We start from the raw sequence: 27,243 nt of genomic DNA, 5'->3' as shown, positions 1-27,243 counted from the left end.
ACTGTTGGGCCAAGCGGTTTTGCTTTAGAAAGCATTCAGAGAGCAATAAGATAAGTGTTTACTGGAATTTACAGCCAAAATCAAAATTACTTTATAAAAGAGATTATTTATAAAATGGAGAATAAATGAGCACATTCTTAAACAATGACATATCCTAGCAGATGGTTTTATAATCTACATTATCCAGTTTGCTTAGCTATTTATTAGCAAATTTTTCTTGATTATTTATTGTATTCACACAGGAATGCCCTGAGGCATTATAAACAGTTTTATTTATACAACTGTCTAATTTACATGCTTTGAAGTTCTGCATTTTCAAGTTTGAGTTCTTTGATTTTCTAGTAACAAAATATCACAAGAGGCATAGTATGACTGCTGAAAATGATCTGAATAATTTCTATAGCATGTTTATTACTATATGGTTGCAAGACATGGACCCTATCCAGTGATCCGAGACGAAGACTGGACTCCTTTGATACCGAGTCTCTCCAGAAAATCCTTGGGTACCTTTGGTTTGACTTTGTGTCGAATGAGCGGTTGCTCATGGAGTCCTGAATAAGGCACATTACCTGCATTGTGAGGGAGTGTCAGTTACGGCACTACGGCCATGTGGCGCGTTTCCCCGGTGATCCAGCTCGTAAGATCTTCATTGTTGGGGACCCGAGTGGCTGGACTAGGCCAAGGGGTCACCCACGTAACACCTGGCTGCGGCAGATAGAGGGTCACTTCCGGAGGGTGGGACTGGACCGCGTGTCTGCCTGGGGGGTTGCCAACTGGGATCCTGAGTTGTTTTGTTGTGTAGTGGGTTCAGCAACGCACTGTACCAGTGCATGCTCCCCAACTTGACTTGACTTATTACCAATTATTTTACTTAATTAAAAAACTATTGCATATGGCAACTGCTGCACATATTGAAATAAATGAACAAGTTTTGAAAAACAATTTTAACTTGACAATCCAAGAAAAACATTTAATTCAACTATAATCAGCCTTCCAAGCGTGTTTCTTCAGAAGCCGTTTCCAGTGAAATGTTTTAAGCATGGACCCAAATCAGCACACTTAATGAAATGCACTTAATGAGCTGTGGATTCATTATTATGAATTCTAAAAACAGTTTTGAAAATCTGGACCAAACTGAAAATCTCATCAAAATTGTGTTAAATTTGTTTTAGCACTTTTGAATTCTATTAATTTGGTTATACTTCCCGAAAAGTTGAAAAAACATGGAGTTAACTCCAAAGACATTCTTATTTCTTATAAACAGTAAACAGGGCTTGAGGCTTAACTTAACTCTGTCATCTTTAAAAGCTAATAAAAAGAGGAATGCAAGGCTATGTTCTTTCTGAAGTACAAAATATTTTGTACAAAACAGAGTGGCAATCTTTACATCTTACTCAAGCGTTTTATTTAAACACGACAGAATGTCCTTCCTTGTACAATTTTATTTCATTCCAAAATTATTTTCAAATTGAGGCATCAAATTTTAATAACTGGTCCTCATAATAACATTCTCAAGATCAATGTGAAGAAAATTAAACATATATTCATAGATTTCAGATTAAATATCATAGACATCCCAACTTACTGAAAAAAACGAAATGGATGTGATAGTTACATCCTACAAATATCAAGAAATGGTTATTAACTAAGATTTTCTGACTGTCTCCAACCATTAAGAAATTTCAACAAAGGCTGTTGTTCTTAGTTATAGTAAATGACATTAGTGTTAGCATGTCTGTGTAGCTGCATTCATCTGGTTTCCAAAACACAGCTTCTGCTTTCTAATGGGGTTCAGGTGATGAGTGGGCCTCATTGATATGCACATGAATTCTATAGTGTGTCTCCCTTTTAAATGTTTTAGTAAAAATTCAAACCAAAACAGTTTACACAAAAACAAGCAGAAAAATCAATAATATAAAAGAAACGTTCTACTGTATATAAGATGTTTCTGTTCAAGGCCTGCATATCTTATGTTTCTTTGTATTTACCTTGTAAGTTCTCTATATAATATACAGTTATATGTTCATATGTCAAAGTTTCAGACATGAAACAGGAATAGTCAGAAAACTGTATGCCGTCATATGCCATTGAAAACAAGGCAAATCAAAAGTTCTGTTTCTAGCTAACAAAAAGACTGACTAAAATTATACTACTGGAGTTCAGGTAAAGCTGAGCACTAAGGAAGTTCCATTTCAAGTTAGCTTTAAGGATTAAACAGTATCAATCATTATTTATGTAGTTACGAAATACTCACATTCTAAACAAAGTAAGCAATCTCTCATGTGCATTTTAACATTACCTTTAAACACTCTAAGGCTGGCTCATTCTATAATTTGCTAATGTGCACAGAGCAGAACAAGGAGAGGCTGCCCCAGCACCTTCTTGTGAACTTGTATTGATGCACAGTGGAGAGTGTACTGATGTACTGCATCACAGTATGGTATGCAAGTTGCATTAAGAAAGAACAGAAGACTCTGCAACAGATCATCGGAATGGCCCAAAGCATTATTCATACATAATTGCCAGCAGTTGAGGACATTTATCTGTTCAGGTGTCAAAGTACATCCTTCAGCATTAGTGGAGACCCTACGCACCCTGCACATCATTTCCTTAAACTGCTCCCTTCTGAGAAATGATAAAAGACCATCCATGCATGCACTACAGGACTGAAAAAAAACTTTTCCCCCAGTGGTGTTAAACTATGGAATCCTGTTATCATTCTAACTAACCTCTCCTTTGTCCAATATTTAGTGTAATATGTGTGCAAAATATGTTAAATTGAATCGACCCTAGAGTGTTAGACACCAATTAAGTTGTAGCTATTATTCACTTTGCTTTTATCCTTTTATTCTTATAAATTTATTTGGTCATAATATATGCTGTTTCAAGAAAAATTCTGGGAATGCCATTATAATCTCGTTGTTTGCTGTCCTTCAGTGATACAATGACAGTATAGTCTTTATAATACTCTATACCTTATCTTATTCTGAGATGTGTGCTTAGGCTAAAAGAAAAGGGTAACAGATGATTAAAACAGCAAGCAGGGAATTTAGGATCAATCAAACATCTATGGAGTGACATTATGCATATCTTGTACTAAGACACTTAACTTGTCTGTACTCTAAATGTAAAAAAGTAATTTGGGAGTAAAGACAATAGCCAGATTTAAACTAGTAATGCGCTACCATCCAATAAATAAGAAAGACTCTTCAAAGAAACTGTTCTTCCTGTGTGTGTGTCTAGTAACACTTCAAGGTCTCAGCTTTTTTAAAGATATTAGATTTGGTCTTTGAAAGTAGTAGTATTATTGATACTGTCACTTGTACAGAGTACAGCGGACATCTTACTTGCATGTCCGACCTATATGCAACACTTTGTCACTTTCTGGTTCCATGATAAACAAAGTGTAGCATCTATTGACTCCATAATTATACTCATATACTTAAATGCGATGTCATATTACACAACTTTCTGTTTTGGGTTTTAACAGATTTGCCGATTACAGTCGGCGATCTTGTTGATGCACCATGTCAAATTACACAAGTAAACATCACTGACCATGTCATATTAACCGACCAAGCGGCAGTCTTTCAGCACAGTCATACTTGCCCCTTTATCTGATAGCGTGTTGCCTGATAGAGCATCACTTTACGGAGAGTTAACAGCTACAGCGAGTTCAGCAGCAATTTCTCCCCTTTATCTCTCTTTTCCCATTCTGATATGGTATTTAATATATGAGACACCAAATAGACAACCTTCTCTTCTACTTATGAGGTTTAAAACACATGCTTTTCTTATTAATCATCACTAAATTATAAGCATTTTACTTCCAGGTGAGCATTCATTTGGTTGTCCGCTTTCCAATGTACACAACCTGCCCTCTCTGACTAACCAGAAAATCAATCCTGTTTGATTTTATTCTAGCCATTCACAGACTAGTGTGTCTCAGTTGTTGGGTATGTCACATTAGGTGATCAGCTTCATGGGAGCTCACCGCCAACTACCTCTGACTAGCTAAGATTATGTAAATGAAGGATATGATAGAAAATCGCTGGAAAAGTCATCTAATATGAGATAGGCTTTGGATTCTGAGATGGCGAATAATGGAGACCAATGTTCCCTTTAAGCTGAGCGCGTGAGCGATCGCTCACACGAATTCAGAGTGTTGCTCATACTTCCCGCACGATCGCTCATTCCAACGGCGTCGCTCGTACTTATCGCACGATCGCTCACTCCGACTGTCGGAGTTGGTGCTCATAAATTTTTGGCTTAAACAAAATGTCGCTCATAAACAATGTTTTTTGCTCACTATATGCTACTCCTTAGAGGGAACATTGATGGAGACCCCTAAGTGAAGTGTGGTTGAGAGGAATGGATTATCTGATCCGAATACAAGGAGTGAATTGCTAGTCGTAAACTGACTTTTATTGGAGATATCCCTGGGGCCCACTGATGAACATCAACGATAAAGAAACCTGGAAAGTGATGAAAGAGAACATTCATGAAATGTTGGCTGAAGAATTTTCAGACTTGACACTGAGGTACTAGCTGGTCAAAATGTAAGCATCTCCAGGAATGGATAATATGAAATTTGTGTGTGGAGAATTTGGCGAGCATAATGACAATGATTTTCATAAATCCCCAAAAAGTTTCTGAGAAAGTACTGGACAGTTCAGGAAGGGTTGCTTTTCAGCAAGGTTAGGGAAAATGTTAACTGTTAACTGAGAATGTCACTAAATGGTTGAAGGAATACTTTAAAGAACTTCTGAATCCAGGGAGTTTATATTCTGCTTAGAGGAGGTAGTCCCAAAAGCACTGTTTTGGACTGGGGCCATTTCTTTGTCCAAGGTTACTGTGCTTATAGCTTATAACAAATAATTGTGTATAACCATACACCCTGCACGTTTCCATCAGATATATGATTCTTGGGTATGTATATACCAAGAGTTATGTTTGCAAGTCTGACATAAATTCATTTTTCTTTAATAAGCATCTTGTCTGTTCTCCTGATCATGACTGTCAATGACAGGATACAAAAGGTACAACTGAAAGCTGGAGTATCTAGTCTGGGAATCAAAGGTTTGCATCTCTATTTTTTGCAAATTAGGTCATCTTCTTTGCTTCACTAAGCTGTGATCCCAAATATAAGGTTATGATTCATTCCATGAAAAGAGTACCTTGTTCTCCTCAGGTATTTTCTGAAGATGGAACAGTTCAGGCATTTCATGTCTTTCTTAACAAAAGACAGCAGAAGTGATTTTGAGATTGGCAAAGAATATGTATACTACCTGAGTTTTGTGATGATTGTACAGTACATTGGCTGTGAAGAATCAGCTACATTTGCAGACAACACTCTTCACATACTGGTCAATAGACAACACTATGATTATAGGGGGAGTGGGGAGTGACCATAATAATGACAATACAAGTACAGTACAAGCTCCCAAAATTAGATTCCTCCGTATGATTGTTTGGCTCAGTTTTCTATGAAAAAAATGAGGTGCTCAGCAGTATGGAAGGACCTTGAAGGAAGCTATAGTAGTTTGGGCATGTCGTTGTAAAGTCCCATTGGCACTTTCTGCAAAAAGTGTATATGGCATGACCCACATGGGGAGAAGACTAGGGACGAGACGCAGGAAATCCTGGACAAATTATATTTTTGAATGGCCTAGGATCATATGGAAATTCACCAAAAGGACCTGAAAAAAAGTCACCAAGGATTAGTCTGGCCTGTTTCACAATGCATGTTACTGCTGTAACCCTTAAAGGGAAAAGAGGATCAAAAATGATTATGTAAATAGCTAGCCAATGTACTTTAAAACCACTGAAGTTATAGGTGTAATTCTTTTTTAAATTGCCTTGACTAAAGGCATCTGCTAAATAAAGAAGAAGATGAAGGATATACACTGTGCATACTGTATGCTAAAATTCCCAGGCTAAAGCACCAATGTCACTCAGATTAATTCAGTAATATTTGGACAACACTTACAAATTATTCTAGTTTAATTTAAACTCATTTTTCTACAGCACTATTAAAGTACACCAATTCAAAACACCACACACACTATCAAATGCAAAACAACATGGATTAAATATTTATGAAAAATATTTTAAATACACTTTTGTGACATTTAAGAACTAACTAGTATAGAAGGCCTTGTATATGAGTATGTCAATCATGAGATTAAATATACCAGATTAAAACTATAATACGAATTTAACTCCACTTTTTGCAATTTACAGAATGAAATATAAAGTACAATAATTGCAACACAGATTGTTAACATTAGCTTTTATGTATAACTTTAGTCAATCTGAAAATGTTACCTGAAATTTGCTTTGTGCTGCTGCAATTTTTCTGTGATACTCTTGCACCTTGGATCTCTCAACAGGGTCTCTTGGTTCTCTTAGCTCTATATCTTGTAGCTGTCTCTGAGCTTCTGTCAATTCTGTCCTGGCTTGCTCAGCGTCTCTTTCAAGGTCTATGATCTTCCTCTTGTACTGCTTATTCATGGCTTGGGCATCTTTACCTGCACCATGAAAAGGTTAATTTAATAGATCAGGTGTGTCAAATGCATATTTGGAAGACACAGTGGCTGTTGGTTTTTATTCCCGCCACTTTCTTGATTACTAGCCAATTACTGCTGCTCATTTATTGTCTTAATTTTAATTAACTTACATTTCAGATTCAGAACGTATGATTTTTATGTTTTCCCACAACCAGCAACCAAACAATAATGAGTTAAAAAGCAAGGAAACAGATAATGAATGAAATCAATCTCATTTACAATTATATTTCTATCATATAATAACTGTTTCAATGAACTATATGAAAAGAAAAAAGTGAAGGTCTGAGAAATTATGATCTGCTGTAGTCACAAAGCATTTTAAAGGTGTTCTCAGAACAAAAACACAATCAGTTGCTTTGGGAATGCCTGGTGTAACATAATGAAAATACTAAATAGTCATACAATTAAATAATGGATTTCATTAACAAGGAGAAATAGCTTCTAATTAAGAAATTAATTGGAGTGAAAATGATGGGTCTCCCTGTTGACTCGCACATTATGTCTCTAATTAAGAAACAGTAAGGGCTCTGAATCTTAAAAAAGCAATTTAATTACTATTAAGGCAAAATACATCCATTAGCAGCAGTAACTGATTACTAATTAAGAAAATTGCTGAAACGAAAACCTGCAGCCATTGCAGCCCTCCTGGAACTGGGTCTGACATCCCTGTACTGGAGCAAACTGGAAAATGCAGCAAAACTTAAATGATTAATTTCTCATGTGCTATTCACTTATAGAACAAATAACCAGCATAATTCACTTGCACGTAATGTCTGCAACTTAGGCTACTTTTAACTCTTACTTTCTTAAATTAAATACGTATATATTGTATTAATTTTAATGTTAAGCATACTTTATTATACCTAGAAACTAAAGGATCTAATCAGACATTATAGTAAGAGATTTTTAATCTAGACTGAACAGGAAAAATACAATATGTCCATATCCTCCTTCTCCATAAAGCAGATCAGTAAGGCAAATGAAGTTATCCACTTAATGTTTTCTAATACATTGTCTTAGTTTACTGAGATTTCTGCAAGATGTTTCCTTCAACTGTGCATGGTTTAGTAAAATAAGCCATATAATGTACCGCTAACCTATACATAAAGTACTTATATTTTCAAATTGTGCATACACTACCTCCTTTAAACATGGTTTCTGTAACATTCTACTGTATCTATATACTGTGAAAATCTGTTTAATACAAATATACAATATCGTGGTGACTTTTGTCAATTTGTGTATTATCTGATAGACTAAAGCTGTATTTTTGTACCCTGAGATTTTTTCTGTTTTGTTTTATGTTTGTATAATAATGTATAAGATTAACTACTCTAATTCTTGTTAGAATATTTCTGTGTTTAAATGCTGTAGATTTAGAGTTTTCTAACCTAGATATTGCAAAACAGTTTTAAGAATCATAAGCACCCCTTCATCCTACAATGAGAAAGTCTGGAGGATGAGACACATGCTTTAGATTTATGAGTCCGAAAAAGTTGAACAGGCAGACTAAGAAAATTATATTATTTTAGACACTGAGATGGCAAAACAGGGAGCAGCTGAGAGGGAGCGGAGAAGAGAGAAGGAAGGTTTTGTTGCAATTACAAGATAAATGTTGCCTGACAACTCTACACATACTGTATCAGGTTGTATAATTTGGATAGCCACATTTCCATTTTACTTCTGCATAAGATTAGATCTTAATTAACTCTGCTCTCCTACTTATATGTTTGTTCAACTTTACCACTGGGGATTTAGAAAAAAAAAAACTCAGTCAATCAAGGGTGTAAAAGTTAAGCTATACTGACAGTCATACCAGGGTGAAGTTTGAAGCTAATGAACTGTGGTGTTGGGTACAAATACAGTACAACTGTCAACTGTACATCACTAAAGATTGGTTAACTGTTGGAACAGACAAAAATATATATAGTGACATAGGTGTGACATAAAACTATACTCTATAGGAATCTGTGCATTTGAAACAGAATTAATATTTTAAGAGGAGGTGTCCCCAAAAGCCCTTCCCCTCAATAAATTTTTTGCATGTTCGATCTGATCAGGGTCAATCTGATTTTATAGTGCGGTAAAACACACTTGATCTATTGCTGTGATATTTCATCAAGTGTGTTTCTCCTAATTAGTACAATACCCAACTGTAAAATGATTAATAACAACATTTCATACAATTAGTAATCAATTAAGTTTACACAAGTTAAAATAAAACTGGTGGCATATGCTGAAATCAACTTGGGTCTTAAATTTGACTCTTAGTTGAGGTACATTCTGTATGGAATTTAACTTTTATTCTTGTATGCTTAGTTTTCACATTTGACAGATATATAGCTGGACAATAGCATTTGTCTGCTCTTTGCAGCAAAGTACCATTTATCAGAATACAGGTATTTGCAGATACTGACTTAAGCTTCTTTGCAAATGCAAATGGTACTAACTGAAAAATGAACAGGTGTGTGTTATTTTAAGAAATGCAGGAATATGGTAATTATTTAAAAACATATTAAAATATTCATACCAGTTTTAACAAGCTCATTAATTAGTTCTTCTTTCATACGAATATTGATTGCCAATTCACGAATCTTCTGCTGAGCTTGAAGAAGGCCCCAATCCAAGTACCTCTCACTGACTCCTGGATTCTGCGGAATGCTGTCGGTGTCTGTATAATAAAAAATCTGCAGCTTTAATGAAAATTATTGCAGTCAACAAATTAAAATATATAAAAAAAAAAAATCACAAAGATAAAAAAAGCTGACCTACAGATTTACATAAGCAGGATAGAGCAAGTAATACAACCTTGATGGTAGGCAACAATCTCAGAACATTATTATTATAATTTTCAGGTTAAACAAGCTTTGCACAGTTTAAAAACATATTATTTAAGATACTACAGCTTTATATTTTTGATAATTTTGGGTGATTTATTACAAAATAAAACGAATGATTTTTAAAAATAAATAAGAAGACTAAGAGCAGTCCTGTGTTTTTCAGTTTGGTTGCATTGAATATATTGCATCTAGCCCTGCTGTAAATTAATGCTACTGGAAAAAATAAATAAATAAAGTATCAAACTGATTCCTTCAAGGCATTAACTTACACTCAAATTGATCATTCTTCTTAGGCTCCAAGTCTGTTTTTTCGGGACCTCGGAAAGGATCCGTCATCAAGCCGTCTTCCATACCAGCTGATGACATCTCTTTCTTGGTCCATGTCAGACTCAATGTCCTAGTTTAAAAAAAAAAAAAAAAAAGAAGAGAGAGAGGGAGGGAGAGAGACAGAGAGAGAGAGAGAGACAGAGACAGAGACAGAGACAGAGAGAGAGAGAACTTTAGTGTGGTGCCCCATTCAGTGGCAATGGCAGTTGCACACTTTCAGACTCTGGGTCCCTGGAGTTATAACCAGAGGACCATGGGATGGGAGAACTGAGACACAGACTAATGATGACTGTTAAAAAAAACAGAATTCTGGTTTAATCCTGAGGTGTCAATAACTATTTAAAGTAATGTCTTGTAAATATGTACACAATTCAATTCAAGAACATTAACAAAAACAAGAAAAATTAATGCAAGGTGCTTTATACAATAATTATAGTGACTGCACAGCAAAAAAAAAAAGTGATGAGAAATAAAAAGTCTTTTCTTCCCCTTCTTAATCCACAGGCATAATATGAAGGACGGACAGAAAAACAATCAAAAACAAAGAGTGAACAATTATGTAATAAGAAAATGATGAAAAAATGAGCACCCACAGCCATTTTTCTTAGTAGCATTAGTAGTAGGTAAAAGAATAAAAACTGCTTAAAAATTGCTTGAAGTCAAAAATATTAAATGCAAATAAACAATCAAATTGCAAGGCTCATTAAACCTCTTTTTAACTGTACAAAAGACAAAATGCTTTCACAATGCTCTTTACGTCAAGAAGCACAAAATCAGATTGAGGAGCTTTTATTAACAAATATGGCAGCACTGATACAAAACCAACGTAAGTGCTGCAGCTGCATTATAATTAGTCCACATAAGAAAGCATAAATGTAAGATTTTAAAACCATTTTAGCTGCTCATCACATAGAAATTAATACTGTAGTTTCTACACTTGTCATATTTGTTGCTATAGAAACTAGAAACAAAGAATACCTTTTACATCAAGGTTTTCAATCCCTAAATCTAGAGGCTAATGTAGATTTCCATGCAAGTAAGGGACTCTTGGCAGTTTCCAGACTACACTGTCTTTAAGAACAAAATCATGTGAAACATGCCTGTCAATGAAAAGGCATAGCTTCATGGCAGTCATGTAAGTTTACAAAAAATGCATACACTAAAGAAACATTATAATTAGTATGGAAAAAAACTTGTTTGAATTGACAAAACATGTAAAATTCAACTTTAAAGGCATTCTAGCATACAACTAAACCTATGTTCAAAATGTTGTGAGGAAATGGTACCTTAATTACAATAACCAAGTATTATGTGTACTACATTACAAAAAAATCCTAAATTCACCACTAAGATAAAAAAGGTGATCCATAATTCATCTGCAAGTAGGAAAGTAACTGTAAGAAAATAATATAAATAGAGCTGTACAAATAACTTAGAGTTGATTTTCTTATACCAGAAAAAAGTTTGTTTTTTAAATTGAATACAAAAAAAATTGCTTATTAAATCAACCTCAAATATAATACATAGGATAGAAAACACTATATTCATCAAACAGTTGCATAAAGTTATAAAGATAAACTTTAAATCAAAAAGATTGCTTTTTTAAAAATAAATTGTAATTCTGCAGTCAGTTGCAAAATGTCAAATAGTATACTTTTCATTACTGTACATTGTTATATTTCTTTAACCAACTTGACATTAACCCAGACAAAGGAAAAAATATTGGAATCAGAATCGGCCGATCAAGTAACATAAAATCAGTGATTGGTATCAGCCTTAAAAACCTGTTCAGAGCATCCCTAGTTATAACAGATAAGCAAGTATCTTCAGCACAGTGAGCATACACTAAATATTTTCCAGATATGTAAATGTACATTAAATTATAAAGTTACTGTTCAAGATGAATGTAAAATGTTACACATTGTGAACGTTTGCTATTTATACAAAGTATACAGAAAAATGGATCATATTATATATGACAGAATAGATATTATTATGTACGTTTACCATTGTTTTGCACTTTGCATACAATAAGGTAAAAAAAATATTGTAGTTTCTATTAGGAAATCTCATCTTTTCATCCAAGATTGAATAGGCTTAATCCAGTTTAGGGTTATGGGTATCTGGACAGAGTATAACAGGACCCATCCCACACAGGGCACCCTTAAGAGTATGTGCACACACACACCCGCATACACACCCACACTCAATTACTCACATTGGTACAATTTACAGTATCCAATTAACCTAACACTACAGGCTTTACAAAAACAAGATTAAACTAAAAGAATGCACCTGTGCCACCTATCTCCATGTGAAGATCTGAACCCAGGATTCTGGAGTTGTGAGGCAGAAGTGTAAACTACTGCACCATCATGTGGCACAAGCAAACTTATTAATACAATTATGTATAATACGTTTACTGTATTTATCATGGGTGGTGCAGTGGGTAGCGCTGCTGCCTCGCAGTTGGGAGACCTGGGGACCTGGGTTCGCTTCCCGGGTCCTTCCTGTGTGGAGTTTGCATATTCTCCCCGTGTCTGCGTGGGTTTCCTCCGCGTGCTCCGGTTTCCTCCCACAGTCCAAAGAAATGCTGGTTAGGTGGACTGGCGATTCTAAATTGGCCCTAGTGTGTGCTTAGTGTGTGGGTGTGTTTGTGTGTGTCCTGCGGTGGGTTGGCACCCTGCTCGGGATTGGTTCCTGCCTTGTGCCCTGTGTTGGCTGGGATTGGCTCCAGCAGACCCCCGTGACCCTGTGTTCGGATTCAGCAGGTTGGAAGATGGATGGATGGATGGATGTATTTATCATACTGTATTTATGTGGCAATGAGGACTAATAACAGTGTTACAAATACTTACTCTTTTAAATAATTACTGCTAAAAAATAACTTCCACTTTTAACCAAGTTCAAGGAAGTAATTTCCTACCATTTGGTAAAAGATGGTTTCAATTCAAATGAAACTGTCAAACTTAAGAAATCATGTAAAAGCAGAAAATTGCAATATAGGACAGGATAATAGTGTGACAAACCAGTATGTTAAGTAACTAGAAGATTGTATTAATATTTGCCTAGTTTAAAAGACAGTAGCAAAAATCCTATTGCAAGCAGCTAGGAGCATTTTTAAGGGATGTCAAAAGAAGAAGAAGGTACTTTGAAGAAAAATGCAATAAGGAACGGTTTAATACATATGTGATAATTTAAAATTTACTGAATGAAATCATATTAACACTCTCAAATCTTATTGAGCTCCCCCTTAATAATACCATAGTTTGCTTTACCTAAACCCTTATATCCACTTGTATGTATTCCAAATACATACAAGATTAATTTAAAGAAGAAATTATTATTTTGATTTGGATGATAAGAAACATTTAAATAACATTCAAACTAAATAATAAAAACAGCCCCAAAGCATTTACCTGAGTTTTTTCCCCATTTGTTCTAAGTTCTCCTCTCCGCTACTCTTTTCTGGTCTTCTGTATGCAGCATCTGCAGCTTTGGTGTATTCTGGAAGTGCCTCCCACTCATCTTTTCGCTCTAACAAACATCGACTACAACACTGCACTCCAACCCGAGGATACTCTCTGCAAACAACTCTAGGGATCTAAAGGAGGAAAATCAAAGGCATTTCACTATACAAACTATAATTATATTAGAGGTGGAATTAAATCATCATTAGTGAATTTTCAAAAAGTGTAGGTAGATATTTATAGCTACTTGTGTGTGTATATACATATATTTTTATTTCTTTATAATCTAATTTCTTCCAAATTTTTCTTCCTCCATATAAAGACCTAGGGCCTCATGTATAAAAAGTGCATACGCACAAAAATGTTGCATACGCCCGTTTCCATGCTCACATTGCGATGTATAAAACCTAAACTTAGCATAGAGCCACACAAATTTTCATGCCAGCTCAATCCCTTGTGTATGCAAGTTCTCCGTTCAGTTCTGCATACTGGCAGCACCCAGCGTCAAAGCAGTGTTACTGTTCCTATGTGAGTTCCCTTTATTTTTTAGATTCACATCCCTGACATGGCTTTATCAAATACCCTGAAATTAACCGCAAATAGTTTTTTAGATTGTAATCAACCTGTAACCATATAATGGTGCACCAAATTGCCAAACTATTCCAAATACCATAGCCACTTTAGCATTGTTACTATAAGTGCACCACTCTGAGTATTTAACCCACTGTACCCGAGTGTGGAATCACAGCTCTACAGCAGCTGATCGGGAAGAGGATTATTGGGGTGCAGCTTCTATCACACGCTGCCTCAGCCATGCACACAGTCTATATGAACTTCTCCCATTAGGCAAACGCTTCAGAGTCTTTCTTGTATGGACCTCACTGTTCAGAAACAGTTTCATCCCAAAAGCTATAAACACCCCTAATCTGTCCATCATGTGCCCCCAGTAGAATTGTTTGTACTTATAAGTACAATTGCCCCACTGTAAACTTGCACTATAGTTGTAATATTGCACAACCTGAGCCATTTATGCTTTCATATTGTATATTTCTCACGTTTTTTTATCCTATTATTATTATTATTATTATTATTATTATTATTATTGTTGTTGTTTTACCATTTTATACGAAAATAGGTTTATGGAGGATTTGCAAATTGAATCTCATTGCACCATACAATAACATTGAAGGAATTTAATTCAATTCAATAGAAGACAGCACGTATTTACAGATGATGGCAACTCGCTTCTAAGTCGATTTAGAGTTCCAGGCACTATCTTCGTGGAGCTCTTGATATTGATTTGTAGGATGAAATGCTATAAAGTATATATATTACATTATACAGATTCATTTTTATTTTCATTTAAATAATTTATATTGTCCATCCATCCATCCATCCATCCATCCATCCATCCTCTTCCGCTTATCCGAGGTCAGGTTGCGGGGGCAGCAGCTTGAGCAGAGATGCCCAGACTTCCCTCTCCCCGGCCACTTCTTCTATCTCTTCCGGGAGAATCCCGAGGCGTTCCCAGGCCAGCCGGGAGACATAGTCCATCCAGTGTGTCCTGGGTCTTCCCCGGGGCCTCCTCCCAGTTGGACATGCCCGGAACACCTCACCAGGGAGGCGTCCACGAGGCATCCTGATCAGATGCCCGAGCCACCTCATCTGACTCCTCTCAATGCGGAGGAGCAGCGGCTCTACTCTGAGCCCCTCCCGGATGACCAAGCTTCTCACCCTATCTTTAAGGGTTTGAGCCCAGACACCCTGCGGAGGAAACTCATTTCAGCCACTTGTATTCGCGATCTCGTTCTTTCGGTCACTACCCAAAGCTCATGACCATAGGTGAGGGTAGGAACATAGATCGACTGGTAAATTGAGAGGTTTGCCTTACGGCTTAGCTCCTTTTTCACCACGACAGACCGATGCAGAGCCTGCATCACTGAGGACGCCGCACCGATCCGCCTGTCGATCTCACGCTCCATTCTTCCCTCACTCGTGAACAAGACCCCGAGATACTTGAACTCCTCCACTTGGGGCAGGATCTCGCTCCCAACCCTGGGAGGGCACTCCACCCTTTTCCGGCTGAGGACCATGATCTCGGATTTGGAGATGCTGATTCCCATCCCAGCCGCTTCAAACTCAGCTGCGAACCGATCCAGAGAGAGCTGAAGATCACGGCCTTATGAAGCAAACAGGACAACATCATCTGCAAAAAGCAGTGACCCAATCCTGAGTCCACCAAACCGGACCCCCTCAACACCCTGGCTGCGCCTAGAAATTCTGTCCATAAAAGTTATGAACAGAATCGGTGACAAAGGGCAGCCCTGGCGGAGTCCAACTGTCACTGGAAACGGGTTCGACTTACTGCCGGCAATGCGGACCAAGATCTGAAACCGGTTGTACAGGGACCGAACAGCCCTTATCAGGGGGTCCGGTACCCCATACTCCCGGAGCACCCCCCACAGGATTCCCCGAGGGACACGGTCGAATGCCTTTTCCAAGTCCACAAAACAAATGTAGACTGGTTGGGCAAACTGCCATGCACCCTCCAGGACTCTGCTAAGGGTGTAGAGCTGGTCCACTGTTCCGCGACCAGGACGAAAACCACACTATTCCTCCTGAATCCGAGGTTCAACTATCAGACGGACCCTCCTCTCCAGAACCCCCAAATAGACTTTTCTAGGGAGGCTGAGGAGTGTGATCCCTCTGTAGTTGGAAAACACCCTCCGGTCCCCCTTCTTAAAGAGGGGGACCACCACCCCAGTCTGCCAATCCAGAGGCACTGTCCCTGATGTCCATGCGATGTTGCAGAGACGTGTCAACCAAGACAGCCCTACAACATCCAGAGTCTTGAGGAACTCCGGGTGTATCTCATCCACTCCCGGGGCCCTGCCACCAAGGAGTTTTTTGACCACCTCGGTGACCTCAGTCCCAGAGATGGTTGAAACCCACCTCCGAGTCCCCAGGTTCTGCTTCCTCATTGGAAGGCAAGTTAGTGGGATTGAGGAAGTGTTCGAAGTACTCCCCCCACTGACCCACAATGTCCCGAGTCGAGGTCAGCAGTGCACCATCCCCACCATATACAGTGTTGACACTACACTGCTTCCCCCTCCTGAGACGCCGGACGGTGGACCAGAATCTCCTCGAAGTCGTCCGAAAGTCATTCTCCATGGCCTCCCCAAACTCCTCCCATGCCCGAGTTTTTGCCTCAGCAACCACGCCGGTGTCCACCAACGGGTTCGGGGATTGCCGCCACGACAGGCACCGACCACCTTACGGCCACAGCTCTGGTCAGCCACCTCAACAATAGAGGCACGGAACATGGCCCATTTGAACTCAATGTCCCCCACTTCCCTCGGGGATGTGGTCAAAGTTCTGCCGGAGGTGGGAGTTGAAGCTACTTCTGACAGGGGGTTTTGCCAGACGTTCCCAGCAGAGGGTCGCACATGGCGCAGCAAGCATCTTACGGAAGGCAGGAACAATCTCATGCTAAATATCATGCTTTAATTTCTGTCATTATGAAAATGATATCAAAGTATACATCTTAGTATTTAAATTGTTCAGAGAGCTGTAACATCATGAGTGTAGTGTATTCCGTTTCCTGTCGGCGTAAGAGAAAGCCTGTTTAAGAAGCACGTACTGATTCACACATGTAAGAGTACATAGAAGAACACATAGAATACAAAGCATTTAACGTGCTACTTTAGTTACGATGGGATTTGAGAAACTATTAAATTAAATGATTTTAACATGTACTTTATGATGTTCTACTTTAATGACGAAAATAAACTGTGATTAAAGTCGAAATTTCAACCTTTTTTCACACTGTGTCCCAGTTTTTTTTCTTTTCTCTGTACCCTAATATGCTTCCATATGACACTTAGACGGTAGGCTACGACTCGCCTTTTCATGGCAACTTTGATATCTGCGCACTTCTTATTTATTTCATGCACTGTGCGACTTTCTGAACTTGAACTTTCAAGTTTCTCCACCACTCTGTCACTCGATCAACTTCCTTTTGTTGTTTATATTACTGCTTAAACCAACAAACAGTACGTTTTTCCTTGCCTCTACTTGGTATTCGCTGAAATTCATTTTTTTTTCCCCATGCTTTTGCCATTGCCTTTTTATAGAACACAAAACATAAGGGGCTATTTATATTTATTTGCATATTCAAAGAGGCATAATTCTGGGAGGAGTCAGGGTGCAGCGACAGGCGAGTGCATGAGCATTACTTTTCACGCTGACCAGGATTTATGGAGCAGAAGAATGTGGAAGTTCGTGTGCACACAGATTTATGCGTCTGTATTTTTACATTTCCGTTTTTGTCCGTGTTTTAGTGTGAATTCTACACACCGCATTATCCATGAGGCCCCCAGCCTTTAAATTTACTAAGCTGTATATTTAATTCTAAGGAAACATTCTGTTAACTCAAAATATGTTTTTAGTTGCATTATTTTTCAAAAGTATTGGAAAATTTCACAGTAATGATTATTGTGATATTTCTCCAAAATTATTTTATTATTTCAAATTGATATTGCCTGCTTGCAGCTGGTATCATCATTCACACCCATGCACTGTTCTGGCAGCTAATAAGAGACAGTGATTCAGCACAGTCATATTCTGCCATCAAGTGACAAGAACTAAACAGATATTACAGTTATATATTTAGTTTAAATTGTGTTAACATTTCTAAGTTTAATACAGAGGTTTTAACTTTAATGATAAATGGCTCAAAATGATTGCTTGCCTGGTCAGAGTCTGCATGGAGTTTTCACATTCTCCCTGCGTATGGGTGGGTTGACTGGTATCAGTGAATGTGCTTAACTGTGGAAGACTCAGTACTAGCAATGTGTCATGTAATACTTCTCAATTACTAAAAAAAAATATGCTTAGCCGTACATGTACATGTTTTTATGCATTTGGAATCTTTGTTACTGAGACGGAGGTAAAAAACTTAGGGCTAACTGTTGACTGTAACCTGAATTTTAAATCACATATTAATCAGATCACTAGGACACCACAAACCCCCCCCCTCCCCCAATGTGTTGCTATACATTGCCTTTGATTCTTGTAAGTCTAAGCATTATCCTCTGATGAAGACCCCTGGTAGGGGTTGAAAGCTCAGGAATAAAAAACTACTTTATGATACGCGATTCATTTTTTCTCCCTTTGTGGATCTCCAGCTGCAAATATGCAAACCGTATCACAGACCTTCTCTTCCATTCATATATATATATATATATATATATATTATAGATATATCTATTTATATATATTTAGATTCTATATATATATGTGGATGTGTATATTATATATATACGGTAGATAGAGAGAGAGAGAGAGAGAGATATTATATATATATATATATATACATATACATTCTAGCAAAATACCCGCGCTTCGCAGCGGAGAAGTAGTGTGTTAAAGAGGTGATGTAAACATATATATATACACATCCACATATATACATACTGTATATATACATATCTACATATACACATCCACATATATATATACACATAACATATATATACACACATACATACACACACACACACACACACATATACATATATACATACATACATAGTGCGTTGTAACACGGGCTGTGATTGTTACATGGGAGGGAGACGACAAATCACAGCTTCCCGCTTTCTAATCGGGCCTATGATTGGTGCTTTGACTGATGCCCAGATCCCACAGTATCTCCCCTTAGGAGAGGCGTTAGGCAAGTGTAATTGAATAGCGGTGCTGCAAGTTTAGCTTTACTCCTGTTTTTAAGGCTTATTGACTGAAAGGGGCTTTCATGAAAAAAGTTAAGGCTTTGCTACAGGATACACCCTCCACAAGTTAAGGAAGTAAAAATAAAGGTATATATTTCTGTTTTATTTAAACCTTTTAAGTTTGTATGCGGGCGGCATGGTGGCGCAGTGAAAGGTGCCAGTCAGGAGACCCGGGTTCGCTTCCCTGCGAGGAGTTTGAATGTTCTCCCCGTGTCTGTCTGGGTTTCCTCCGGGTACTCCGGTTTCCTCCCACAGTCCAAAGACATGCAGGTTAGGTGCATTGGCGATTCTAAATTGTCCCTGGTGTGTGGGTGTGTGCGCCCTGCGGTGGGCTGGCACCTTGCCCGGGGTTTGTTTCCTGCCTTATGCCCAGGATTGGCTCCTGTATTTAGGATATAGCGGGTTGGATAATGGATGGATGGACATTTGTATGCATAGCCCCATTTGCCCGTTTTCAATTTTTTTCTTTCTTCAGTAATATTTCAGCAAACCCGGAGCTTGTCAGTTCAAATCCTGGTACTGACACCACTGTGTGACCCTGAGGAAGTCACTTCACCTGCCTGTGCTGCAAAAAACAAAAGTAATGTAACAAATTGTACCTCAGATGTTGCAAGTTGCTGGAATAAAGGCATAAGTCAAATAGATAAATATGTATTATACACATAGGAACTACTCATTTATTTTCAGTTAAGTCATCTGCAGCAAACCTTTATAAATGAGGGTTTCTCCTTTTTAGATAGTGCAAACTGTTTCTTCTTCATTAAGGTTTTCTCTTGGAGAGCTTTTTTCATTTTATTGAAAATTAAAGCAGCAGCTGCCAAAATATGTAGCTTTCTTATTAATTTTTAACATTGTGTAAAATAACTTTATAAAGTAACATAAAAGGTTTAAATATTGGTTATCCTTTTACACTAAAATATTACTAAAGAGATACAAAAAAAGTAAAATGCATATGTTGCTTTTCTTTAAGGAGATTAAAGAAAAAAAAAACTAAAACAGCCAAATGGGGCTATGCATACGAACTTAAAAGGTTTAAATAAAACAGAAATATATACCTTTATTTTTACTTCCTTAACTTGTGGAGGGTGTATCCTGTAGCAAAGCCCTAACTTTTTTCGTGAAAGCCCGTTTCAGTCAATAAGTCTTAAAAACAGGTGTAAAGATATTGACAATAAGCTACGCAAACCCACCAAGACATGGAATCGTTTAAATCAAGGCGCTGCGCTACCTTCTTCCAGATCGGCCCCAAGGCATTCATATTTTTCCAAAGCAGTTCTGGTCTCCATCTGCATCTGTAGCTGAGTCAAAAAACACCATCCCATACTATTAGTTAACGATTAACACATTTCTATATGTATTGTAAGCATACAATACAACTGATAATATGTTACGCTTATTTATCTGGTGTACCGACATTTTTGCACGTTTAACGGCTGAAATCTAACGTGGTTTGTGCCCTTCAGAATGAAAACAGTTTGCATTTACCTTTTTAATAAAAGGCGAGCTTTTAAGCCTGAGAAATCACCCAGTAAATGCACACGTTTAATTGCACATGTGTTAATATGTATGCTTACACACTGTTTCTTCTTCATTGAGGTTTTCTCTAGCATGTAGATCGGGGTAATTACATTCACGGCATTCGCAGTCTGAATCACAGTCTGATTGTATGGGTGGTTACCTACCAGGTAACGCTTATGGTTGGCCAGCAAGTCAGCTAACATCAGCCACGGTGCCTTCAGTTGTGAGAAGCAGATCATAGAATGGTTGAAAATAGTTTACTGTCAAATAATGCAAAGAGTATGCGACACATGTTTCGCCCTAATTCTTGGCTCATCAGGCGTACACACTCACTGCACTCCCTTACGGGAATCGAACCTCGGACGTCAGCGCTAGAGGCGAAGCCCCTAACATTGCGGCACGACGTGTGGTTCGTTTATTTGACAGCATGTAGATCAGGGTAATTATATTCACGGCATATGTAGTCTGAATCACAATCTGATTGTATGGGTGGTTACCTACCAGGTAACGCTTATGGTTGGCCAGCAAATCAGCTAACATCAGCCACGGTGCCTTCAGTTGTGAGAAGCAGATCATAGAATGGTTGAAAATAGTTTACTGTCAAATAATGCAAAGAGTATGCGACACGTGTTTCGCCCTAATTCTTGGCTCATCAGGCGTACACACTCACTGCACTCCCTTACGGGAATCGAACCTCGGACGTCAGCGCTAGAGGGGCTTCGCAGCGGTGAAATATTGCTTTTAAATTTTAATTAAGAAGAAAACCTTTTTAAATTGAGCTGCCAAATTTCAGCCTTCCACCTACACGGGAAGTTGGAGAATTAGTGATGAGTGAGTGAGGGCTTTGCCTTTTATTAGTATAGATAGATAGATAGATAGATAGATAGATAGATAGATAGATAGATAGATAGATAGATAGATAGATAGATAGATAGATAGATAGATAGATAGATAGATAGATAGATAGATAGATAGATAGATAGATAGATAGATAGATAGATAGATAGATAGATAGTTTTTGTTTTTCTCTTCTCCATTGTCAACTGTAAACAATTATAGACAGACATGGATGGTTTCTGTTTAAGTTCATCAGTTTCAAACTACTTTGCTTTCCTGTACTTTTAAACAAACTTGTGTCTTAATATGTACAAATTCTGCATTTACTACCTTGTAAAATTTGTATTTGGATTTTACCTGAGATTTTGTCACAGTGCTCTGTTCCTGCATGCAGCAAAGAGCACTGTATAAAAATAAACTGAACTGAATTAAATGTTAACCTACAGACTAAAGTTCTAATGTCAATGTTATCTAGTTCAAATTTGCAATGCCATTCAGTGACAATTCAACACAGACAGTGAGAGCTTTGTTGATAGAAAGAATGACTTCACCAAGTAGTACTGTTGCACAGATTCTTCTTAAATGATACAATATATCTTATTTCTCTTTTGGTCAGAGTAATTGGCAAAGTGCCTATAGAAGGCCTTACAAACAGACTTTCCAGAGGGCACTCTTGCAAGCCATACAACAATGCCTATCATCACTCTTTGGGAAGCTGAAACATATAACAATAGACTTAAAATTGGTTATCACTGAAGGCACTCCAACAACTCAAAAAAAAAATACTCAGGTGGTGACTAGCCCTGCTTTCAATGATAATTATAGGGTTTTCCAAAAAGATAATGCTTGGCCACATACAATTTACTGGTATGACTCGCAAAACTCTTTGAAAGATCCTCAAACCTGAAACCAACTGAAAAGGTAAAGTACTGTTGGAAGACACCTAGATTCTTTCTCTCATTCAGTCATAATTATGGCTCAGACAACCATAAAATGAAATGGGCGTGGAAAGACATCCCATAAGGAAGTACGAACACTCTCATTGTTTTAATTGTATGCCACAGTGAGATGAACTCTTCAGTGAATAAGAGGGCATACTCCTTAATTACCTTTGCAATTAAATTTGAAAACAGTCCCAGAGCCTTGTGTATGTAATTATCTGTTTTTATGTTAGTGTCATTATTTTTGCCAGATGTAGTTAAAAAAAAATAAAAAAATTGAACAATGCATTTATGATCCAATTTCCACTTTACCAGTGTACTGCATAAAATACATTATTAAAATTCAACTAAGTCACCTCTAGATTTATTAGTGTAGGATCAACTTTCATATACTTTGTTCTTTTTGAAGATGCACACTGACACTAACCACCAGGGCGAACCCTTCTATGATCCATTGCGTCTTTCTAAAACTACTTCATTAGTTTTCTTCTACTCCTATTTATCTTTCCTTAACAAAACTGTATTATGTCACTTTATAGCTGCTTGCACACAAACTCAACTTACATTTTTCTTTTCATATGTTGCCTGTACAGAATAACTCCAAAAGAATGTTTCCTGAATTCAGGAAATTTCTAGCGTATTTCCATTCAATTAAAAAATATCACTCAAAGAAACAGCTGTCGTATAGGAAACTGGGGACTTTCTGTATCAAACTACCTTACAGTACTTTTCTTTTAATAATTTCTTGATAAATTAGGTAGCATCCTAAAATACCACACACAAATGTTTTAGTGCAGTCACTAAGTGATCTTATTAGGCTTATGGGGTCATTACTAAAATTATCTCTTGCGTGTGCTAATCAGTACGCAACACATCACCATTCTCAGCTGCCATGAGTATGAGTACACCTTACCTAAAAATGTTTGTATTCCTCACCTGAAAATATCAGAATGTATTTGTAATCAATAGACATACTGCAACATTATTGTTTCTGCATTATTTTACTTGTGTTCATTCATCTATTGCAAATATATTTGTTTCTTTTTTTACTTTACCGTCCTTAGTGGACCATCTGTGAAGCATAAAACATGTTTTATATGTATCTTTTATATGCATATATGACTATAGAGAAAAGCCAAGCAAAATGACTAGAAAGCACAGTTTAATGCAATTTATAGAGTAGTATTATTAACTTAATGAATTTGAGAAGATAATTAACATTAATCAAACATTTTAAGTATATATATTTATAGTCATGTCATGTCAGTCAGTCATTTTCCAACGCACTATATCCTAACACAGGGTCACAAGGGTCTGCTGGAGCCAATCCCAGCCAGCACAGGGCACAAAGCAGGAACAAATGCCCGGGCAGGGCGCCAGCCCACCACAGGGCGCGCACGCGCACACACACACACACACACACACACACACACACACACACACACACACACACCAAGCACACACCAGGGTCAATTTAGGATCGCCAATGCACCTAACCTGAATGTCTTTGGACTGTGGAAGGAAACCAGAGCACCTGGAGGAAACCCACGCAGACACGGGGAGAACATGCAAACTCCACGCAGGGAGGACCCGGGAAACAAACCCAGGTCTCCTTACTGCGAGGCAGCAGCGCTACCACTGCACCACCGTGCTACCTATATATATGTATCATAAAAATCCTACCTTTTCAGGATTACTTTTATCATTTTCCTCATTTAAAAACATCCTATTAGAAGTGCAGAAGCATGCTGAATCCATAGGAGCAGTGTGCGGTCGTCTTTTGAGATCCACCAAATGAATAGTTCCCAACAAATTTGAAAGAGACTGAGCTGGTTTAATTGTCTGACTTTGCATTTCACTAATGAAGTCCTGCTGCTCCTGGAGCTTATCACTCTAATCAAAATAAATAAAACAAATACATGATTATTGCAACAAGATTTAAAAAAACGTGTAACAGTTAGTGTTTTTGAACAGAAGTATCAACTCTTTTATGTCCCAATCTAGTTGGCGTCATCCAGTCTTTCATGACGTGTAAAAAAAAGTATTGGTTGTTAAGAAAAACACAATACAGTGATCCCTCGCTATATCACGCTTCGTCTTTCGCAGCTTCACTCTATCGCGGATTTTATATGTAAGCACATTTAAATATATATCGCGGATTTTTTGCTGGTTCGCGGATTTCTGAGGACAATGGGTCTTTTAATTTCTGGTACATGCTTCCTCAGTTGGTTTGCCCAGTTGATTTCATACAAGGGACGCTATTGGCAGATAATGAGAAGCAACTCAACTTACTTTTCTCTTTCTCTCTCTTGCGCTTTCTCTGATCCTGACGTAGGGGGTGTGAGCAGGGGGGCTGTTCGCACACCTAGACGATACGGACGCTCGTCTAAAAATGCTGAAAGATTATCTTCATGTTGCTACCTTCTGTGCAGCTGCTTAGTGAAGCGACATGCTGCACGGTGCTTCGCATACTTAAAAGCTCTAAGGGCACGTATTGATTTTTGCATGTTTGTTTTTCTCTGTCTCTCTCTCTCTCTCTCTCTCTCTCCCTGCTCCTGACGGAGGGGGTGTGAGCTGCCGCCTTCAACAGCTTTGTGCCGCGGTGCTTCGCATACTTAAAAGCCAAACAGCCCTATTGATTTGTTTGCTTTCTCTGTCTTTATGACAGTCTCTGCTCCTGACGCACACTCCTTTGAAGAGGAAGATATGTTTGCATTCTTTTAATTGTGAGACAGAACTGTCATCTCTGTCTTGTCATGGAGCACAGTTTAAACTTTTGAAAAAGAGACAACTGTTTGTTTGCAGTGTTTGAATAACGTTCCTGTCTCTCTACAACCTCCTGTGTTTCTGCGCAAATCTGTGACCCAAGCATGACAATATAAAAATAACCATATAAACATATGGTTTCTACTTTGCGGATTTTCTTATTTCGAGGGTGGCTCTGGAACGCAACCCCCGCGATGGAGGAGGGATTACTGTAAATTGGAAATCCCATACAATTACTATAAACTTCCATTTAATGCACCATATTGGCTATTTTTGCTATAAAAAGTAATCCTCTTCCTGTGCCTTTTAACATTACAGTACTTATGCAGTGTGTTGCAACACCATTAACATGGTGATAAATCAACCATTAAGAGTGATGTGAGAAAGTAAATACATCCCCTGAAAAAGTGTTGTATCTTTTAACATATTTGCAAATATGGAAATCTGATTTTCATTTTATCACTGCCAATAAATTAAGGAGACCTAGCCTAAAAATATTACTGAAATATTTAACAAAAAAGAGATTTTTTGATTTATCATCCTGTAATTGATTACAATTCAAACCAAGTGTATCAAACCAAATGCAAACGATCAATAATTACAGATCAGTTTTATGAGCCTAGTTTTATACAGGGAGATAAGTAGCCTTATTTAATTTGATTTTAACCCTAAAAACAAGGGCTGAAATATAATGCTAAGATTAACAGCAGTCCCAGAAGTCCAAAGAAGAAAGGATAGTAATGTCTATATGTCTAGGAGATTTATTAAGCAAATTCAAAGCAATTTAAAATTAATTATTCCTCACATAACGTTTACTCTAAAATGAAAATCATTTGTTTATTGTTAAGATACTCAAAAAGTATCTCAGGTTTTCATCTCAAGTTTAAAATACATATACTGCAAGCAATATAAAGGTGCATAAGATAACAGGTTAAAAACAGCTGTAGAAATCCCAAAAGAGATGTGGAATTAAGATAATGCTGCTCACAAAAAAAAAATCATCAATATAAATTTGCAAGATTAACAGTTGATAATTATTAATTTGCCATACAGCAAGACATGTGGAACAATGTGCACTGGACAGAACAGTCCATTTTTGTGTCAGTTTACACCTATGCAGGTGATATGTCCAACAGAAACCAAAAACTGACATCAAAATAAAATACCTGATGTAACATGTAAAGTATTCCAAGTAAAGCATTACGGTTTAGGGCTGCTTTTTTAAAGTATATCAGAGTCACAGGAGCCTGCAATCATTTGGTTAATAGTGGATTCCACAATACTATTAGGATTGTAAAGCAGAATTTTAGGCCATTTGTTAAAAAGACAGATGAACTTAAACTGATTTTATAATAGTTCATTGATTCACAATAATCTGACAAATTCACAGTAGAGTCAAAGCCAAGACAAAATGCAGTAAGGTGAAGAAGTTTTCCTTTTAGTTTTTAAAATCTAAAATCCCATCATGTGGTATTTTGATGATGAGGTTCAACAATTATCAAGAATACTGAAATATTTACATGAAACTGTGCTAACAGGTAGCAGTATTGATGACATTCATCACAACAGGCATCCACAACCATAATAAAAGGGTGAACGGTACAACTTTAAATATGCAACAAAATACCTTGGTTACTACTGGAAAGATTCTGAATGAGGAAGCCCAGTTAACTGCAGTGCTAACTTTTAGAAATGAAGCACAGGACCAACACACAACTGTCTCACTGTTTTCCTTTATTATAATTTTATTTTTGACTCAGACTACTCCATTATATTGCTTTTTTCAGATTTTACAATTTAACCTATCTCCTGCTGTTTTGTTTAGTTAAAATGCACTTATCTTTATTTTATCTTAGATTATAAAGGCTTCTGTGTAATATTTTATATTTAAAGTGTACATGATTGGTTGGAAACACCATATGATGTTGTATTCTATAAATGATAAAATATAAAATAAAAATGACTTGTTTATAACCAGAGGTGAAATATTCAACCAGCTATGTCAAAAGGCAGCAAAAATTTCACAAAATGTTCATCTGAGTTTTTAACTAAAATTGTTAACAAAATATGCCTAATATCAGATACAGCTAACTTATGCCAGTCAATGAAACAGCGGCTTTTTTTTGGATTTATTTTAATAGGGGTAAGTACTGTAACTACTGTATATTTTTATCATAGGCAAAAACATC

The 27,243-nt window shown here is 37.3% G+C and overlaps 1 protein-coding gene across 2 annotated transcripts in view; it reads right to left on the bottom strand.

Annotated features, from left to right (window-relative positions):
* Nucleotides 1-27,243, bottom strand: part of kif7 (kinesin family member 7) — a 70,923-nt gene that overhangs the window by 20,444 nt on the left and 23,236 nt on the right. For both annotated transcript variants that reach the window (XM_028822826.2, XM_028822827.2), the window contains exons 7-11: nt 23,972-24,181; nt 13,156-13,340; nt 9,679-9,806; nt 9,100-9,240; nt 6,328-6,530 (exon numbers count right to left, since the gene is read on the bottom strand). In XM_028822826.2, the coding sequence (XP_028678659.1) occupies nt 6,328-6,530; nt 9,100-9,240; nt 9,679-9,806; nt 13,156-13,340; nt 23,972-24,181 (867 nt within the window). The remainder of the gene's footprint in view (nt 1-6,327; nt 6,531-9,099; nt 9,241-9,678; nt 9,807-13,155; nt 13,341-23,971; nt 24,182-27,243) is intronic.

Source organism: Erpetoichthys calabaricus, chromosome 17, assembly GCF_900747795.2.
Source record: "Erpetoichthys calabaricus chromosome 17, fErpCal1.3, whole genome shotgun sequence".
Lineage (NCBI taxonomy): Eukaryota > Metazoa > Chordata > Cladistia > Polypteriformes > Polypteridae > Erpetoichthys > Erpetoichthys calabaricus.
The sequence above is the reverse complement of the archived record's forward strand: the minus strand, read 5'-3'. Positions and strand labels throughout refer to the sequence as shown.